This window comes from Poromitra crassiceps, assembly GCF_964638095.1.
Source record: "Poromitra crassiceps genome assembly, chromosome: 2".
NCBI lineage: Eukaryota > Metazoa > Chordata > Actinopteri > Beryciformes > Melamphaidae > Poromitra > Poromitra crassiceps.
This window is the reverse complement of record NC_139624.1, coordinates 15,280,374-15,297,649: the sequence shown is the minus strand read 5'-3', so window position 1 is coordinate 15,297,649 and position 17,276 is coordinate 15,280,374. Positions and strand designations below refer to the sequence as shown.

The following is a 17,276-nucleotide window of genomic DNA, read 5'->3' as shown; positions in this document are numbered from 1 at the left end:
TTTTAAAGAGCTCCACATCAAACTGCAGAAACTCATACAGCTTTAACAGAAAAGTCAGTCACTGAAATAAATGAACAATTCTCACAGTTTTCGATTGAAAGTCATCAGCGTTACGTTATATATATATATATATATATATATATATATATATATATATATATATATATATATATATATACATATATAGATACATGCATCTATAAGTATATGTATATACCGTATATATATATATATATATATATATATATAGATAGCGCTGGTCGTAATTTGCACATGTATAATAGTATCCTTCTTTGCCTTGTATATTTTCTTAATTTTGTCTGCTTTTTGCAAGGTATATTTAAAAAAAAATCTTTAATTGGCCAAATCTTTGCCTATACTGTATATTCAAGAAAAATATTGGTATCGGCAGATATCCAAATTCAGGTATCGGAATCGGATCGGAAGTGAAAAAATGTGGATCGGTGCATCCCTTATTAATATATATATATATATATATATATATATATATATATATGTATATATATATATATATATATATATATATATATATATATATATATATATCTCTCTCTCTCTCTCCAGACTGGTGGAATTTTATTTTTTCGACATATTGTAGTTTCACTGTATGACAACTGACCACTCTTACTGAACAGAATGATGTAAGTTGATACAATAACAAAAAGTCTAGTAAAGTCTAATAAGGACAGGCGTAACGGTGCTCCCCTCTGTGGCGCAGCATGTGCGTGGCGAGCTGCGCCCGGCGGCTGAGGCCCCGCCCACACAGCCTGCAGATAAAGGTGGCGCCGGCCATGCCGTGGATGGTGCGGCGGTGCTGCCGCAGGTTAGCCACGTTAGCGTAGCGCAGGCCGCAGAACTCGCACACGTACGGGCGGCGGGAGGCAGGGGCCGGGGGGTCTCTGGGGGGGAAGTGACGGGCGGGTGGCTGGAAAGGCAGGCGCTGCGGGCGAATGGGAGGAGCTTGTTGAGAAACGGGAGGAGCTTGATGAGAAGTGGGAGGAGCTTGTTGAGAAGTGGGAGGGGCTTGCTGAGAAGCTTTCATCACCAGACAGACCCTCCTGCCGGCGGCGCTCATCACCAGGATCTTGTGACCGCCGCTCGTGCGTGAGAAGCGAGGGGTGTTTGTGTTTGTGTATGGGGGCAGCGGGCAGGGCGGGGCAGCTCGTACAGGCAGGGAGGTGTTTGATTTGCCTGCACTTCTGTTTGGAGGGGTGGACCTGGTGACTGGAGGCAGAGACAGCTGAGACCGCAAGCTGCTCGTTCGACTCCCCGTCACACACAGCGTGCCGGGGGCATGTGGGGGCACGGGAGCACAGCGGCGGGGGGCAGCGGTACCGGTCAGCAGCCGAGGTGACGAGTGGCTCATGTTTCCTTTGCCGCCGTCCATCCGCTGTATGACAATGTTTTGGCTCTTCTGGAGGTTCCATGCTGTGTCTCGGCTCTGTGGTGATCCCTGCAGGCTCTGTAAAGCCCCCTGCTGGCTCTGTGGAGCCCCCTGCTGGCTAGGCTGAGCATGTGCAGTGCCCATCACCAAAAACACCTTCCTCCCACCTTCTCTGTTCAGGACCAGAATCTTCTTCGAGCTTGTTTCGCCTCTTTGGTAACCTGTAGCAACGTTATTATGGTTATTTTTGATCATATCAAATAAAATCAATATCAAATTAGATCAATCAATCAATTATCGTTAACATTATAATCTCAAAGATGTCCATGTAAATAAAAGTCTGTTAAGTCACTGTCTATCACCGACTGAGTTACCACAATGGTGATTGAGCCTATGGCCCATTGATGGAAGCCTTTGCATTTTCAGTATTGCAGCATTTATGAACTTGGTGTCTGTGGTGACACAGGGTGGGCGGAGCTAACACAATAGACTCACTCTGTAGGTTACTGTAGGTTCACAGGGTGGGCGGAGCTAACACAATAGACTCACTCTGTAGGTTACTGTAGGTTCACAGGGTGGGCGGAGCTAACACAATAGACTCACTCTGTAGGTTACTGTAGGTTCACAGGGTTGGTGGAGCTAACACAATAGACTCACTCTGTAGGTTACTGTAGGTTCACAGGGTGGGTGGAGCTAACACAATAGACTCACTCTGTAGGTTACTGTAGGTTCACAGGGTGGGCGGAGCTAACACAATAGACTCACTCTGTAGGTTACTGTAGGTTCACAGGGTGGGCGGAGCTAACACAATAGACTCACTCTGTAGGTTACTGTAGGTTCACAGGGTTGGTGGAGCTAACACAATAGACTCACTCTGTAGGTTACTGTAGGTTCACAGGGTGGGTGGAGCTAACACAATAGACTCACTCTGTAGGTTACTGTAGGTTCACAGGGTGGGTGGAGCTAACACTATAGACTCACTCTGTAGGTTACTGTAGGTTCACAGGGTGGGTGGAGCTAACACTATAGACTCACTCTGTAGGTTACTGTAGGTTCACAGGGTGGGTGGAGCTAACACAATAGACTCACTCTGTAGGTTACTGTAGGTTCACAGGGTGGGTGGAGCTAACACAATAGACTCACTCTGTAGGTTACTGTAGGTTCACAGGGTGGGTGGAGCTAACACTATAGACTCACTCTGTAGGTTACTGTAGGTTCACAGGGTGGGTGGAGCTAACACTATAGACTCACTCTGTAGGTTACTGTAGGTTCACAGGGTGGGTGGAGCTAACACTATAGTCTCACAACTCTTGTGTGAAGTAGGATAACAAGCTACTTTTTTCCCAGTCTCTGCTAGCATTACGGGTGGTTACTATCGCATTAAAGGCATACTATGCAACTATTCCATTAAAAAAACATGTTTTTATCATTATAAAAAAGTTTCTCGTCAAAAACATAAATTTTAACCCACTAAATCCTGTGGCTGTGTTTGTGGTCAGATGCTGCCCCCTGCCTGATTTTGGTGCTGTTTACATTTGTTTGGCTGTGGTCAGGATGAAATTGGGTGGGTACATCCCACATGCACTCACAGCGTAACAGCCCAGCCAATAGCATCGCTAAGATGTTCCCTCAGCAGGACGGAGTCAGCGCGGAAGAAAACCAGGAAATAGAGCTCCTTGCCAGATGGGTTTTTGAGCTGTTTGGACCTCATACATCGATGGTTTGGAGGTACGAGGTGTTTATTTGTGTTTTTATAACATAACCGCTGTGAAATTACCAGAAAATAACGCTTATTCCCTGCGTTTGAACGGTTTACTGACGCTCTCTCTCTCTCCATATAAACACAACCTCGCTCGACCATATGAACACAGAACACAGCAAAACAATGTCTCATCAGCAGTGTCTCTCAACATAAACACACTGGCACACTATTATATGGGCCAGAAGTGATCGTTTTGAGGGGAAGCTTTTGTATAATTATATGTTTTTTTCATGAAATAGCTGCATAGTATAGACCTTATTCGCTAACCCCGGACAGCGCCATATTGTTGACATACCGTCCTGCAGCTGACAACTATAGTAACGGCCTTATTGTCGTTTCTGTTCCATTACAAAATAGCGATAGTGATGACAGCAATAAAAACCCCACAGTTGTTGTTTGTATGCTGCCGTTAATGCCTGTAATAAATAAACAAAAGAACGAGGTGAACAGACTTTGCTGTGAGGAGCTGTCAGAAAGTTTCACCTGTCTCTCCTAACTATCCACACATCTCCTGTGCTGCTGACGTATCCTCCGTCTCGCTCCCTTCACGTCTGTGGACGGTAGAGATAGAAACAAACCACGGGGACTTTATTGCTGTCATTACTACAGCCATGCCTAACGCAGGTCACCATCCGAACACAATTGGAACGATACAGGTAACGCTAACGGCGGCTAGCTTCCTATAAACTCTGCTCTTCCATAGGCTGTCACTTAAAGCGGCTGCGCTATGTCAACAACATGGCGGCAGTGGGCGTGCCCGTACGTGAGTGACGTCAATCGAATAAGGTCGATTGACGTCGAACAAACTGACTAGCGTCACACATGCAACACTGTTTGGATCTCACCTGCAGGGGCAGATGTAAGAAGTTCAGAATAGGTATTACTAGTGTCCTCTAGAGAGAGAGTGGCGTCAGCAGAGGACCAAAATGCGAGACTCATTAGTCAATGAACAGCCAGGAATGGGTCTTGCGCTACTTTTGCATGCTAAAATAAAGCTGATAATGTACAATTTGATTCAAGGGATGAAAAACCCTTTCAGAGTACAACACAAACTGTCTATTTTGCTGCAACTCGACAGTGCTGCTTAATCCAGGACCTTACTTCCTGGAACTCTTGAGAGTAAAAAACCGGTCCATTGGAGTGAATGGAGATGTCGGGACTCTTCTATCTATACGGCTCTGGGTATTACAAACATAATACTTTGTGAAGGCAGTTGACTCACAGTCATGTAGAATCTAGACAACCCAGTCGCAATAAACATACATTATATGACCCAATGCCTCCTCGTGCTTGTGTTTGTGTTGGCACATTTTTCTTTCTGTATATTTGTGCCCCTCGAAAACGAGATGGTTCATCTCAAGGGGTTTATCCTTCTAATAAATTGTAAATATATTTGACGAAATTGACAAAGACTGAAACTAAAGACATTTTCTCTCTATCTTTATTTTATTTTAGTTCGTTTGGTAAGTACACAATATAATTTCAGTTCGTTTTTTTCTAAAGTCTAATTTTAATTTTGTATTTCTGTTAACTGGAAAAGTCAAAAAAGTGGCGACAAGATAGCTCAGCAGGCCAATATAAACAGTAAATAGAAAAAAGGAGCTTCTTGATGCTTATAGAAGAATTTAATAACGAAGTAATGTACAGTTATACTTATTCAGTTAATACAAAGTACATCTTCAAGATAGGACAAGGGCACAAGGGACACAATGCGTTTCAACCTCTGGCCTTCTACAGCCTGACGAAGACCAGAGGTTGAAACGCGTTGCCCTTGTCCTATCTTGAAGATGTACTTTGTATTAACTGAATAAGTATACCTGTATATTACTTCGTTATTAAATTCTTCTATAAGCATCAAGAAGCTCCTTTTTTCTATTTAGTATTTCTGTTAACTAAAATGTTTTTTTTCACACCTAGTTTTAGTCTTTCATTTAGTCAAAGTGATAATGCGAAGATTTAATTGTCCTTCTCTTTGGTGACACCTATGGTAATGAGTAACATTACTAAATCTAATGAGTTCATCCTTGAGTCCAAGTGGACTTTTGAGCCAAATTTGAAGCAATTCTGTCAAGGTCTTCCTGAGATATCGCGTTAACGAGAATCGGCGGACGGACGGACGGACAACCCGAAAACATACTGTAATGCCTCCAGCCACGGCTATCTCTGGGCGGAGGCATAAAAACCAATGAAACAAATACCTGAGGTTGCATCAGATGGTCCAGAGAGGGGCGGGGCCTGTGGTGTGTTGGCGGTGGGTTCATCCTGAGGCAGCAAGCTGATTGGCCGGAGACCAGAGACGGTCTGACCTGTGTGTCCGCCTGTCCGTGTGTCTGCTCTGACTCCACCACACTGACACATCACACCGGACCAACCTGCACACACAGACAGACAGACAGTCAGTCAGACAGACAGACAGACAGACAGACAGACAGACAGACAGACAGACAAACAGACAGTCAGTCAGACAGACAGACAGACAGTCAGACAGACAGACAGACAGACAGACAGACAGACAGACAGTCAGACAGACAGACAAACAGACAGACAGGGAGAGAGTCAGTCAGTCAGTCAGTCAGACAGACAGACAGACAGGGAGACAGACAGACAGACAAACAAACAAACAGGGAGAGAGTCAGTCAGTCAGTCAGACAGAAAGACAGGGAAACAGAAAGAAAGACAGACAGACAGACAGACACACAGACAGACAGGAAGGCTTTTAAGGCTGCTTTATGCTCACCATGCCGTGAAGGGCGCGGGGGTGGAGCGAGGGCCGGGCGCGTCAAATGACGTAAATTTGTTGGGCGTGGTTATTCGCTATCTCCGTTGGGCGCTCACCGTGTGCCTGATTTTTTTTCTCACAGCGCGACCATCGCACGGCTTCTCTCCAAACATTTCAAGCCACTGCGCCCTGAACACTGAGCTGTGTTTTCCCCACATTTCTTGACCCATGTGGTAGGCTATAAACTTTGATTTGGAACTGTTCGTTTTTAGTCATTTCACCAAGTAAATGTGTTGTGTTGAGAGCATGATTTGAGAGAGATTAAAAGCAGCACAGAGTAGGCTATCAGGGCTGAGAACTAAAACGGCTTTCAGTAAAAACAAGTTTGGTGATTCCTTCATGTGCTGATGTACGGTCGTTTGAGAGTGAAAGCGCACTCAGTACTGCACATAAGAGCGTTTCATTGTGACTTTTTCACGGGCTGTTCTCACTATTACCATTGTACAATACATGCTGATCACTTGGCTGATCACTTCTGAGTATAATAGCATCTGCCCCAGCACGAGGTCCGCACGGTGACTCGCAGAGACTCGCGGAGCTCCACCCCCACGGAGCTTGCTCGAGTATAATGAGCCCTTTAGAGAGAGTCAGGCTGGCAGGCAGCAAGGCAGGCAGCAAGGCAGGCAGGCAGCAAGGCAGGCAGGCAGCAAGGCAGGCAGGCAGCAAGGCTAGTATGTTTAAGGAGATTGTTGTATTTCAAGTTTGGTTCCTGTCAGTTGAATATGAATTTGTTGACTTTGCTTTGGCAATGCATACTTTTTGAATTGATCGAGACAGAGGGAGAGACAGTAGTTGGGTTTCCATCCAAATGTATCGCAACTTTTGAGAATTAAAATTTTATTTAAAGAGTTTTCAGAAAGTTGGCAAAAGAAAATGCAAAATTATGCACATTTCTGTTATGCGAATATTAGGAGTTGGTGATGAGGGCGCAACCAGTTGTGCCGTCTGCCACCGCTGATTACGCCAAGCTCTTGAAAACCACCTGTTAATTGAAAGTTACTTGGTTATTCACAAAGATCTTCAATTCGAGATACATATAATCCGCTGAGCAGTTACTGTAAGTGAATAACATGTCATTTCGTTCCTAAACCTTCAAATTGTGCCTATAATGCATTGCTTATTTACCTTACAAGTGTGTTTAGTGTATGCCGACATGTAGCATGTAGCATCCTAGCTTACATATTCTTTACCAGCCTTCATCTAGTTTTACGGTTGAGGTGCCAGTAAGCAAGGCAGCATGAAACAGCATGTCTTTTGAGTGGAGTTTGGTTCAAAGAAAGGTTCACTGAGAGACAGCGGAAGATTCGCTTATGACGAGCTGAACCCAAAAATGTATTTATTTTTTATTTTAGTTTATTATTTTAGTTACTTTAGTTATTTTTATTTTATACCCCATACCTGGGTATTCAGTGCACCCATTTAATAATGTATGCGAAAATAATCACAAAAATCACATTTATTTTTATTTTTCACATCAAAAGTTCATTTTTCAAGATTTCATTCATAACAGTAATCTACAGTTTGCTGACGTCCTATACTATAAAATTTCAACCCCATTTCAACCAATCATATCACGACATGGCAGCTGTCAATCAATCTTCATTTTGAGGAGAAAATTCTGCAGGCAAAATGGTCATCTAGTGTCTGTAATCTGGCAGAATTTCTAGCCCATAAACTAACTACTAACTTGGCCAATTGTATGTAACATACAAAATAAAGCAAACGATAATTTCTAAGAATGCAAAAGACATGTAACTGGCTCGTTAAACTCGCATTCCAGGATAACGTTCATGTCCGCGGGTCTTACCCCGGCCCCTCTGGTCTTACCCCGGCCCCTCTAACATTCCAGGCCGGCAGGCGACACATTTGCCTCGGATTCTCAGCTCCACACGGAAGCAGCTGGCTGCCTGGTTCTCTGCGGATCCCACTCGCGTAGCACCACAACACGCTGAATCCCACTCGATTTGGGGGCAGAACACGCTAGGATTGGGCAACGCCAAATTCAGCCCCCAGAAATGTCAAATCAAATCATCAAGATGCTATGGCCCGCCTCTCAACTCTCTGTCATCTCATAAAAGATTTGTTTTCAGATGGTTTTCAGTCTGATACGTCTCCGAGCCTCACGCCACATGTGTTTAGGTCGTCTTTGATCGGTTTCCACTGCACTTAGTCACATTGACCTTTCATCAATACACCAACTTTTCCACCCAATCTTTCACGATATTTTGATGTTTCCCCACCTCCAAATTCCTTTCCATTCAGATTTTTGCAAAATTTGCATAAAACCAGGTGGATGTAAACCCATCTAGAGAGAGGGAGAGAGAGAGTACCTCGCTGCTTTGCGTGCTCACGCACCTGGTTGGTTGAGCAGGTCTCTCTCACCTGGTTGGTTGAGCAGGTCTCTCTCACCTGGTTGGTTGAGCAGGTCTCTCTCACTCTCTCTGTCTCTCTCTGTGTCTGTGTGTGTGTCTCTCTCTCTGTCTCTCACCTGGTTGGTTGAGCAGATCTCTCTCACTCTCTCTCGCCCTCTGTCTCTCTCTGTGTCTGTGTGTGTCTCTCTCTCTGTCTCTCACCTGGTTGGTTGAGCAGGTCTCTCTCACTCTCTCTCGCCCTCTGTCTCTCTCTGTGTCTGTGTCTGTGTGTGTGTGTCTCTCTCTCTGTCTCTTACCTGGTTGGTTGAGCAGGTCCACCTGGACAGCAGCATCTCTCCTCTCTGCTGCCTCGCTCTGACAGCCCACCTCCCTCCCCTCCTCCTGCTCGCCTGCTTTCTCCGCCCCCTGCAGAGAGACACAGACGCAGTCTGACTGAATGTATCTCAGACTATATAAACTTTTGTGAAGAGAACACTGTGCCTACCAAGAAAGTGAGGTGTTTCTCTAATAATAAGCCGTGGGTGACCCCTGAGCTAAAGACCCTGTTGGCTGAAAAGAGGAGGGTCTTTACATCCGGAGATAAAGAGGAGCTGAGGAGAGTACAGAAGGAACTTAAGAATAAAATAAGGAAAGCTAAGGACGGCTACAGGAGGAAGATGGAGGATCAGCTACAACAAGACAATGCTAGAGGAGTCTGGAGGGGCCTGAAAAAAATCTCAGGCTACAGCAAGGGCAGTAGTGGGGGCCTAGAATCCGGTGACCGTGAACAAGCAAACAACCTGAATGTGTTTTTCAACAGATTCGATTCGGGTCCCACTCCACTGACCCCCCCTCCTCCTCCCTCTCCCTCCCCCACCTATTGGACTACAGATGAGCCAGCATCACCTCCCAGGGCATCTGGGACATCAACTGCATCACCCTCACATGTCTCCATCTCACCCACCCGTCCCCCCTCCAGTCTCGCCCTAACTGCTGACCAGGTGAGGTGGGAGTTAAGAAAAATCAACGGAAGGAAGGCCACAGGCCCTGATGGAATTAGCTCCAGACTGCTTAAAGACTGCGCTGACCAGCTCTGTGAAGTGGCTCTGTATATTTTCAATCTGAGCCTCAGTCTGGAGCGAGTCCCTGTGCTGTGGAAAACCTCCTGTCTGGTTCCTGTCCCAAAGGTCTCTCACCCAAGGGAGCCCAATCACTTCAGACCGGTGGCATTAACTTCTCACCTCATGAAGACTATGGAGAGGATCGTACTCAAACACCTCCGTCCTCTGGTGAGCTCTGTGATGGACCCACTGCAGTTCGCTTACCAACCGGGCATTGGGGTTGATGACGCCATCACCTTCCTTATGCACAGATCCCTTTCACATCTGGAGAATGCTGGGTGCACTGTGAGAGTCATGTTTTTTGACTTTTCAAGTGCATTCAACACGATACAACCATATTTGCTCAGGGTGAAGCTTGAGGAAGCAGGAGTAGACTGCCCCCTAGCTGCATGGATCATCAACTACCTCACCAACAGGCCACAGTACGTGAGGCTGCCTAACTGTGTGTCTGATGTGGTGCTGTGCAGCACAGGGGCACCCCAGGGGACGGTGTTTGCCCCTTTCCTTTTCACCCTGTACACAGCAGACTTCAGACACAACACGAACAGCTGCCACCTCCAGAAGTTCTCCGATGATACAGCCATCGTTGGGTGTGTATCAGGGGAGGATGAACAGGAATATAGAGGGGTCATCAAGGACTTTGTTGACTGGTGTGAGCATAACCATCTCCAGTTGAACGCCAGTAAGACAAAAGAGATGGTGATTGATTTCCGAAGGAAGAAGCCCCAAACCCCATCACTGGTGAACATCCAGGGAGTGGACATCGACGTGGTAGGAACCTATAAATACCTGGGTGTTCACCTCAACAATAAACTGGACTGGTCAAATAACACTGACATCCTCTACAAGAAGGGCCAAAGTCGTCTCCACCTTCTGAGGAGACTGAGGTCCTTTGGTGTATGCAGATCTCTATTAAGCACGTTTTATGACACTATTGTGGCTTCTGCAATCTTCTATGCAGTGGTCTGCTGGGGAGGAGGGATCACTGAGAGGGACAGGAAAAGGCTCAATAGACTGGTGAAAAAGGCTGGCTCGGTCCTGGGCTGCCCTCTGGACCCCATTGAAGTGGTGAGTGAGAGGAGGATGCTTGCCAAGTTGACGACAATCAGGGGCAACTCCTCTCACCCCCTGCATGAGACTGTGGGTGCCTTAAGTAGCTCCTTCAGTGCCAGACTGATACACCCACGGTGTAAGAAGGAGCGCTACCGCACGTCCTTTGTCCCTACGGCTGTCAGACTTTTTAACATCCAATAATAGTTCAGCACAATATAGCACTGTTGTTGTTGTCGTTTTTATTGGTAACTATTGTTATTGTGTGCTGCTGGCTATAGTTTTGCACTTTATAGTGTTGCACTTTACACTCTAATGCCTTTGCTGCTGTTGCTATTGTTGGTTGTTGTTGGTAAGTAGTGTTGCTGTTCTTATCTTTTAGTGTGTGTATTGGATTTTACTGTATCTTGTGTTTATTTTTAGAGCTGTTTTTATGTCTTCCCTGTGAGAGCTGCTGTAACGAGTAAATTTCCCCACTGTGGGATTAATAAAGGCAATCAATCAAAAAAAATCAATCAATGCACGCACGCACGCACGCACACACACACACACACACACACACACACACACACACACACACACACACACACACACACACACACACACACACACACACACACAGGCAGGCAGACAGACAGACAAATTAGGACTTTTCAAGGACAAATTAGGACTTTAAGGACAAATTAGGACTTTTCAAGGACAAATTAGTTCAAAATGACGGGCCAATAATAGATAGATAGAAACAAGTGTATCAAGTTTGGCCCAGCAATTAAAGAGATGGCGGAGCGCACGAGGCTCAAACCCGGGGTTTCCTGTAGGATCAATTCAAGCACTTTTAAGGATTGGTAAACAGTCACAGCTTTCAGTCAGAGATTTGTCTGATGGCCATGTTGCTGCTGGACACACCGTCACTGTCCGTCCTAACCCATCATCTTACTGATCAGATAGCAGGGATCAGCATATTGTTAGCATTTAGCATTTAGCATTTTGTTTTTAGTTTTGATCATGGAAGCTCTGAATGTACTTTTATTGGAGGGCGGCTCACTTTTGGTCAACACAAAATGTGGTTGAGACGGCACTTTACTCCAAAATAAAAGCTTTACACTTAAACAAAAGCCTTATACCAAAATAAAAGCTTAACTCCAAAATATAAGCTGTGGTTGCTGCTCACCTGCAGCAGGGGGTGTGTCCGCTTCATCTCAGAGCAGCTGGTCAGACCTGGAGGAGAGAAGAGACACTGAGACACCTCATCTGGTCCAACTTAAAAGGACCAGCCGTTGTTTTTATGCATTTAATTCATACGATCAAATAATCCTATGAAAATAACTAAACAGCAATGATTTTGTTTTGCCAGCAAGTCTGGTCCATGTAGCCAGTGCCCAATGCAGCCATACAATTGTGCATCTCTGGAAAGTAGTTCCAGCACAGAAAATAGTCCCCAGCATTATGAAGAATTTGTTCTCATAACTAGTAGTACAACAGCCGGACTTTTCATGGTAACTGATTTTTTTTAGAGTGTAAACGATGTCTTTGTGAACTGAGTTGAGTTCTTTCGCAGCACAATCCATACTGTTCCTCATAGTAGACGCACAAATGGATTATCTCTGTGACTTTACCTTCTGCCCAGTCGGTCTCAAAAGAGACACATGTCTGGATTATCTCTGTGACTTTACCTTCTGCCCAGTCGGTCTCAACAGAGACACACGTATGGATTATCTCTGTGACTTTACCTTCTGCCCAGTCGGTCTCAAAAGAGACACATGTCTGGATTATCTCTGTGACTTTACCTTCTGCCCAGTCGGTCTCAACAGAGACACACGTCTGGATTATCTCTGTGACTTTACCTTCTGCCCAGTTAGTCTCAACAGAGACACACGTCTGGATTATCTGTGACTTTACCTTCTGCCCAGTCGGTCTCAACAGAGACACATGTCTGGATTATCTGTGACTTTACCTTCTGCCCAGTCGGTCTCAACAGAGACACACGTCTGGATTATCTGTGACTTTACCTTCTGCCCAGTCGGTCTCAACAGAGACACATGTCTGGATTATCTCTGTGACTTTACCTTCTGCCCAGTCGGTCTCAACAGAGACACATGTCTGGATTATCTCTGTGACTTTACCTTCTGCCCAGTCGGTCTCAACAGAGACACACGTCTGGATTATCTGTGACTTTACCTTCTGCCCAGTCGGTCTCAACAGAGACACACGTCTGGATTATCTGTGACTTTACCTTCTGCCCAGTCGGTCTCAACAGAGACACATGTATGGATTATCTGTGACTTTACCTTCTGCCCAGTCGGTCTCAACAGAGACACATGTATGGATTATCTCTGTGACTTTACCTTCTGCCCAGTCGGTCTCAACAGAGACACATGTATGGATTATCTCTGTGACTTTACCTTCTGCCCAGTTGGTCTCAACAGAGACACATGTATGGATTATCTCTGTGACTTTACCTTCTGCCCAGTCGGTCTCAACAGAGACACACGTATGGATTATCTCTGTGACTTTATCTTCTGTCCAGTCGGTCTCAACAGAGACACATGTATGGATTATCTGTGACTTTACCTTCTGCCCAGTTGGTCTCAACAGAGACACATGTATGGATTATCTCTGTGACTTTACCTTCTGCCCAGTCGGTCTCAACAGAGACACATGTCTGGATTATCTCTGTGACTTTACCTTCTGCCCAGTCGGTCTCAACAGAGACACACGTCTGGATTATCTGTGACTTTACCTTCTGCCCAGTCGGTCTCAACAGAGACACATGTATGGATTATCTGTGACTTTACCTTCTGCCCAGTCGGTCTCAACAGAGACACATGTATGGATTATCTCTGTGACTTTACCTTCTGCCCAGTCGGTCTCAACAGAGACACATGTATGGATTATCTCTGTGACTTTACCTTCTGCCCAGTTGGTCTCAACAGAGACACATGTATGGATTATCTCTGTGACTTTACCTTCTGCCCAGTCGGTCTCAACAGAGACACACGTATGGATTATCTCTGTGACTTTATCTTCTGTCCAGTCGGTCTCAACAGAGACACATGTATGGATTATCTGTGACTTTACCTTCTGCCCAGTTGGTCTCAACAGAGACACATGTATGGATTATCTCTGTGACTTTACCTTCTGCCCAGTTAGTCTCAACAGAGACACATGTATGGATTATCTCTGTGACTTTACCTTCTGCCCAGTTGGTCTCAACAGAGACACATGTATGGATTATCTCTGTGACTTTACCTTCTGCCCAGTTAGTCTCAACAGAGACACATGTATGGATTATCTCTGTGACTTTACCTTCTGCCCAGTCGGTCTCAACAGAGACACATGTATGGATTATCTGTGACTTTACCTTCTGCCCAGTCGGTCTCAACAGAGACACATGTATGGATTATCTGTGACTTTACCTTCTGCCCAGTCGGTCTCAACAGAGACACATGTTTGGATTATCTCTGTGACTTTACCTTCTGCCCAGTCGGTCTCAACAGAGACACATGTATGGATTATCTGTGACTTTATCTTCTGTCCAGTCGGTCTCAACAGAGACACATGTATGGATTATCTGTGACTTTACCTTCTGCCCAGTTGGTCTCAACAGAGACACATGTATGGATTATCTGTGTGACTTTACCTTCTGCCCAGTCGGTCTCAACAGAGACACATGTATGGATTATCTGTGACTTTACCTTCTGCCCAGTTAGTCTCAACAGAGACACATGTCTGGATTATCTCTGTGACTTTACCTTCTGCCCAGTCGGTCTCAACAGAGACACATGTATGGATTATCACTGTGACTTTACCTTCTGCCCAGTTAGTCTCAACAGAGACACATGTCTGGATTATCTCTGTGACTTTACCTTCTGCCCAGTTGGTCTCAACAGAGACACATGTCTGGATTATCTCTGTGACTTTACCTTCTGCCCAGTCGGTCTCAACAGAGACACACGTCTGGATTATCTGTGACTTTACCTTCTGCCCAGACGGTCTCAACAGAGACACATGTATGGATTATCTGTGACTTTACCTTCTGCCCAGTCGGTCTCAACAGAGACACATGTATGGATTATCTCTGTGACTTTACCTTCTGCCCAGTCGGTCTCAACAGAGACACACGTCTGGATTATCTCTGTGACTTTGCTGTGAATGATGTTGTCTGTCTGTGATGAGGCTGATTTAGCCCTGGATCTGTGAGAGCTGTTTCTCCTGCTCGAGCACAACACAAACACACAACATGAAACACAAACACACAACATGAAACACAAACACAACATAAACACAACACAAACACACATTTAAAAAAATATATAAAATAAGAACCATAGCCCTTCATTTTATGCCTGAAATTAGAGCTACATAAAGAAAAGAAGTCGCACACTCAATTGAAATTAGAGCTGCAACGATTAATCGATCGGTAGAAAATTAATCAACAATTTTGATACTTGATTAATCGTTTTGAGTCATTCGAAAAAACATCTAAATTCTCTGATTCCAGCTTCTTAAATGTGAATATTTTGTGGTTTCTTTACTTCTCTATGACAGTAAACTGAATATCTTTGGGTTGTGGACAAAACAAGAGATTTGAGGATGTCATCTTGGGCTTTGGGAAACACCTGAACGGACATTTTCGACTATTTTATGATATTTTATAGACCAAACAACCAATCGATTAATCGTGAAAATAATCGACAGATGAATTGATCATGAAAATGATGGTGAGTTGCAGCCCTACCTGATGTCCTTAATGTCTCATCAGTCACTTCACGCCAACATTAATTATCCAGTAATGATTACAGCAGTCATAAAGCAAGGTCAGTATTATGGGTTTATAAGGGGCGTATTCATGCGTTGGTTCACAGAGACTAGAAATGAAAGGGATAGTTCACTTCTTTTTTTTTTAGCTCTATTTGCTACTTACCACTGATGATGTTGAATGGTAAGTTCTTTCTCAGCACAATCCATGCTGTTCCTCAAAGTAGCTCTGGAAAGTTGAGAAAAAAGGAATGCAAAGTCCACGGAGTCACACTCCTGCATGTACAAGGTGACTGAGGCTCACCGAGATGTACTTTGTGTGACTGTAGATGACATTTCATTGAGCTTCAGTCAGCTTGTACACACATATGACCGTGACTCCATTGATCTTGCAATCCTTTTTGCCCAACTTTCCAGAGCTACAGGATAGATTGTGCTGAGAAAGAACTCTACCAATCAACATCATCATTGGTAAGTAGCAAATAGGGCTGGACTTTAAAACATTTGAACTATCCCTTTAAGGCATTTTTCATGTCTTTTGTGCAGGTTTACACGTTACGAAAACATGTATCAGCTAAGCTTCATACAAAGTTTCTGACTCCCGGAATGTTACATTGAGTTAGAAAGTAATGAGTCTTGAAAACATGAAGGGCGGTTTAAGGAGGTTTTGGTGGGGTCCCCTCCATTAAGAACTTCCTTCACTCATTTTAAAGGGGATTTTGCATTAATCCATGTAAATGTAAGCAGTGGTGGTAACGCTCTCTGTGATATGATGGTGCTTTTAGCCTAACTTGGCTGTGTGCTTTTATTTGTTTTTCCGCTGACTTCACTCACCTCACTGACACAGCAGCTTGATCACATCCACACAGCTGTAAGTTAACTCAGATATAACGCCACATAAACTCACAGACAACAAACTCCTCTTGTTACTGCTGCTAAACTATTTTAGCTTCTGGCGAAAAAGCAGAATGTCGCTGCGACCCGGAACCTAAATACAGCCAAACAAAGCCAACTTCCGGTTAATATTTTCAAAATAAAAGCAAAGAGTTCGATTTTCTAAATGAAAATAATATTCAAAGTCATAGGTCTAACAGATGGCTTTATTTGGGATGCTGGCGTTTTTATGATAGGCTACATTCAAAATATGCATTATTACTGTTACTGTTATAGCCTACTTTTTTCCTCTTCTTTCTTTTTTTGGTAATATGCTGTCTGAAGAATGCCACACTCAAGCCCGTAGAGAAGGTCCTCTCTATCTCGTTGACTGTAATGATCTATCTACAGTCGTCCAGCAGATGGTGGTGTTTGTCTCAGTACGATATCCCTTCCATACCTTACCCTCTACCATATCAAAGAGCATGGAAGGAAAGAGCCGGAAATAATTAATTTTTTGGAAACAGACCCTAGAGGCGCTGCGGTAGCGCCAACGCAACACCGCCGCCATATTGGCCCCTAATCAGCCTCCCTTGCATCAACAACAGCATCACAATGCAGACAGAGAGGACACACAAGGGATTTCAATGTTTAAGTGGTTCCCAAACTGGGGTACGCATACCCCTATGGTGTACATACATACAGGGGGTAATACTTGGAAAATGGAAAAATGTAAAAATAAATCATGAAAATAAATGAAATGTTAAATCTGGTCAGGAGGCACTAATTACAACTCTGTCACTCCATTTCTTATTTTGTAATGTTATTTTGTTGTATTCTTCAAAAGGTAGGTTATCATTCATTCATTGCATCCTATGCTAGTTTTCTCTTGCAGTTTTCTAAGCACAGTTGTAGTTGGGTAAAGGGGGTAGCCTACTTGGATACAGAAGTCAGGGAAAGGGCATACTGAAGCCCAAAAAGTGTGAGAACCACTGATGTAGATCCAATAAGCATCAAACATTGATCTCACGTGGAAGATTTATCATCTCAAATTAGAATCACAACACTTTTCTATCCAGGTTCAGTCTCTCCAGGCCTATCCGCTACATTTTTACATTAATTTACATTTACTTGAATGTTTGTTATGGGTAGATGTATACATGATTGCACATTCTAG

General features: G+C 44.3%; 1 protein-coding gene and 1 long non-coding RNA gene across 2 annotated transcripts; both read right to left on the bottom strand.

The window, feature by feature from the left end:
- Nucleotides 1–697: 697 nt before the first annotated feature.
- LOC310798527 (uncharacterized protein) lies at nucleotides 698–9,543 on the bottom strand (the record flags this gene model as incomplete). Its single annotated transcript, XM_083661063.1, has 5 exons — nucleotides 698–1,626; nucleotides 5,366–5,539; nucleotides 8,615–8,723; nucleotides 8,890–8,908; nucleotides 9,539–9,543. 5 exons carry the CDS (start codon nucleotides 9,541–9,543, stop codon nucleotides 698–700), a joined length of 1,236 nt encoding a protein of 411 aa, XP_083517189.1.
- A 2,101-nt stretch (nucleotides 9,544–11,644) lies between these two features.
- On the bottom strand, nucleotides 11,645–16,173 carry LOC310792608. The gene is made up of 3 exons (XR_014553492.1): nucleotides 16,061–16,173; nucleotides 14,559–14,680; nucleotides 11,645–11,686 (listed from the first exon to the last, which is right to left on the bottom strand). It is a non-coding gene; the product is annotated as an uncharacterized lncRNA (long non-coding RNA).
- Nucleotides 16,174–17,276: the final 1,103 nt, after the last annotated feature.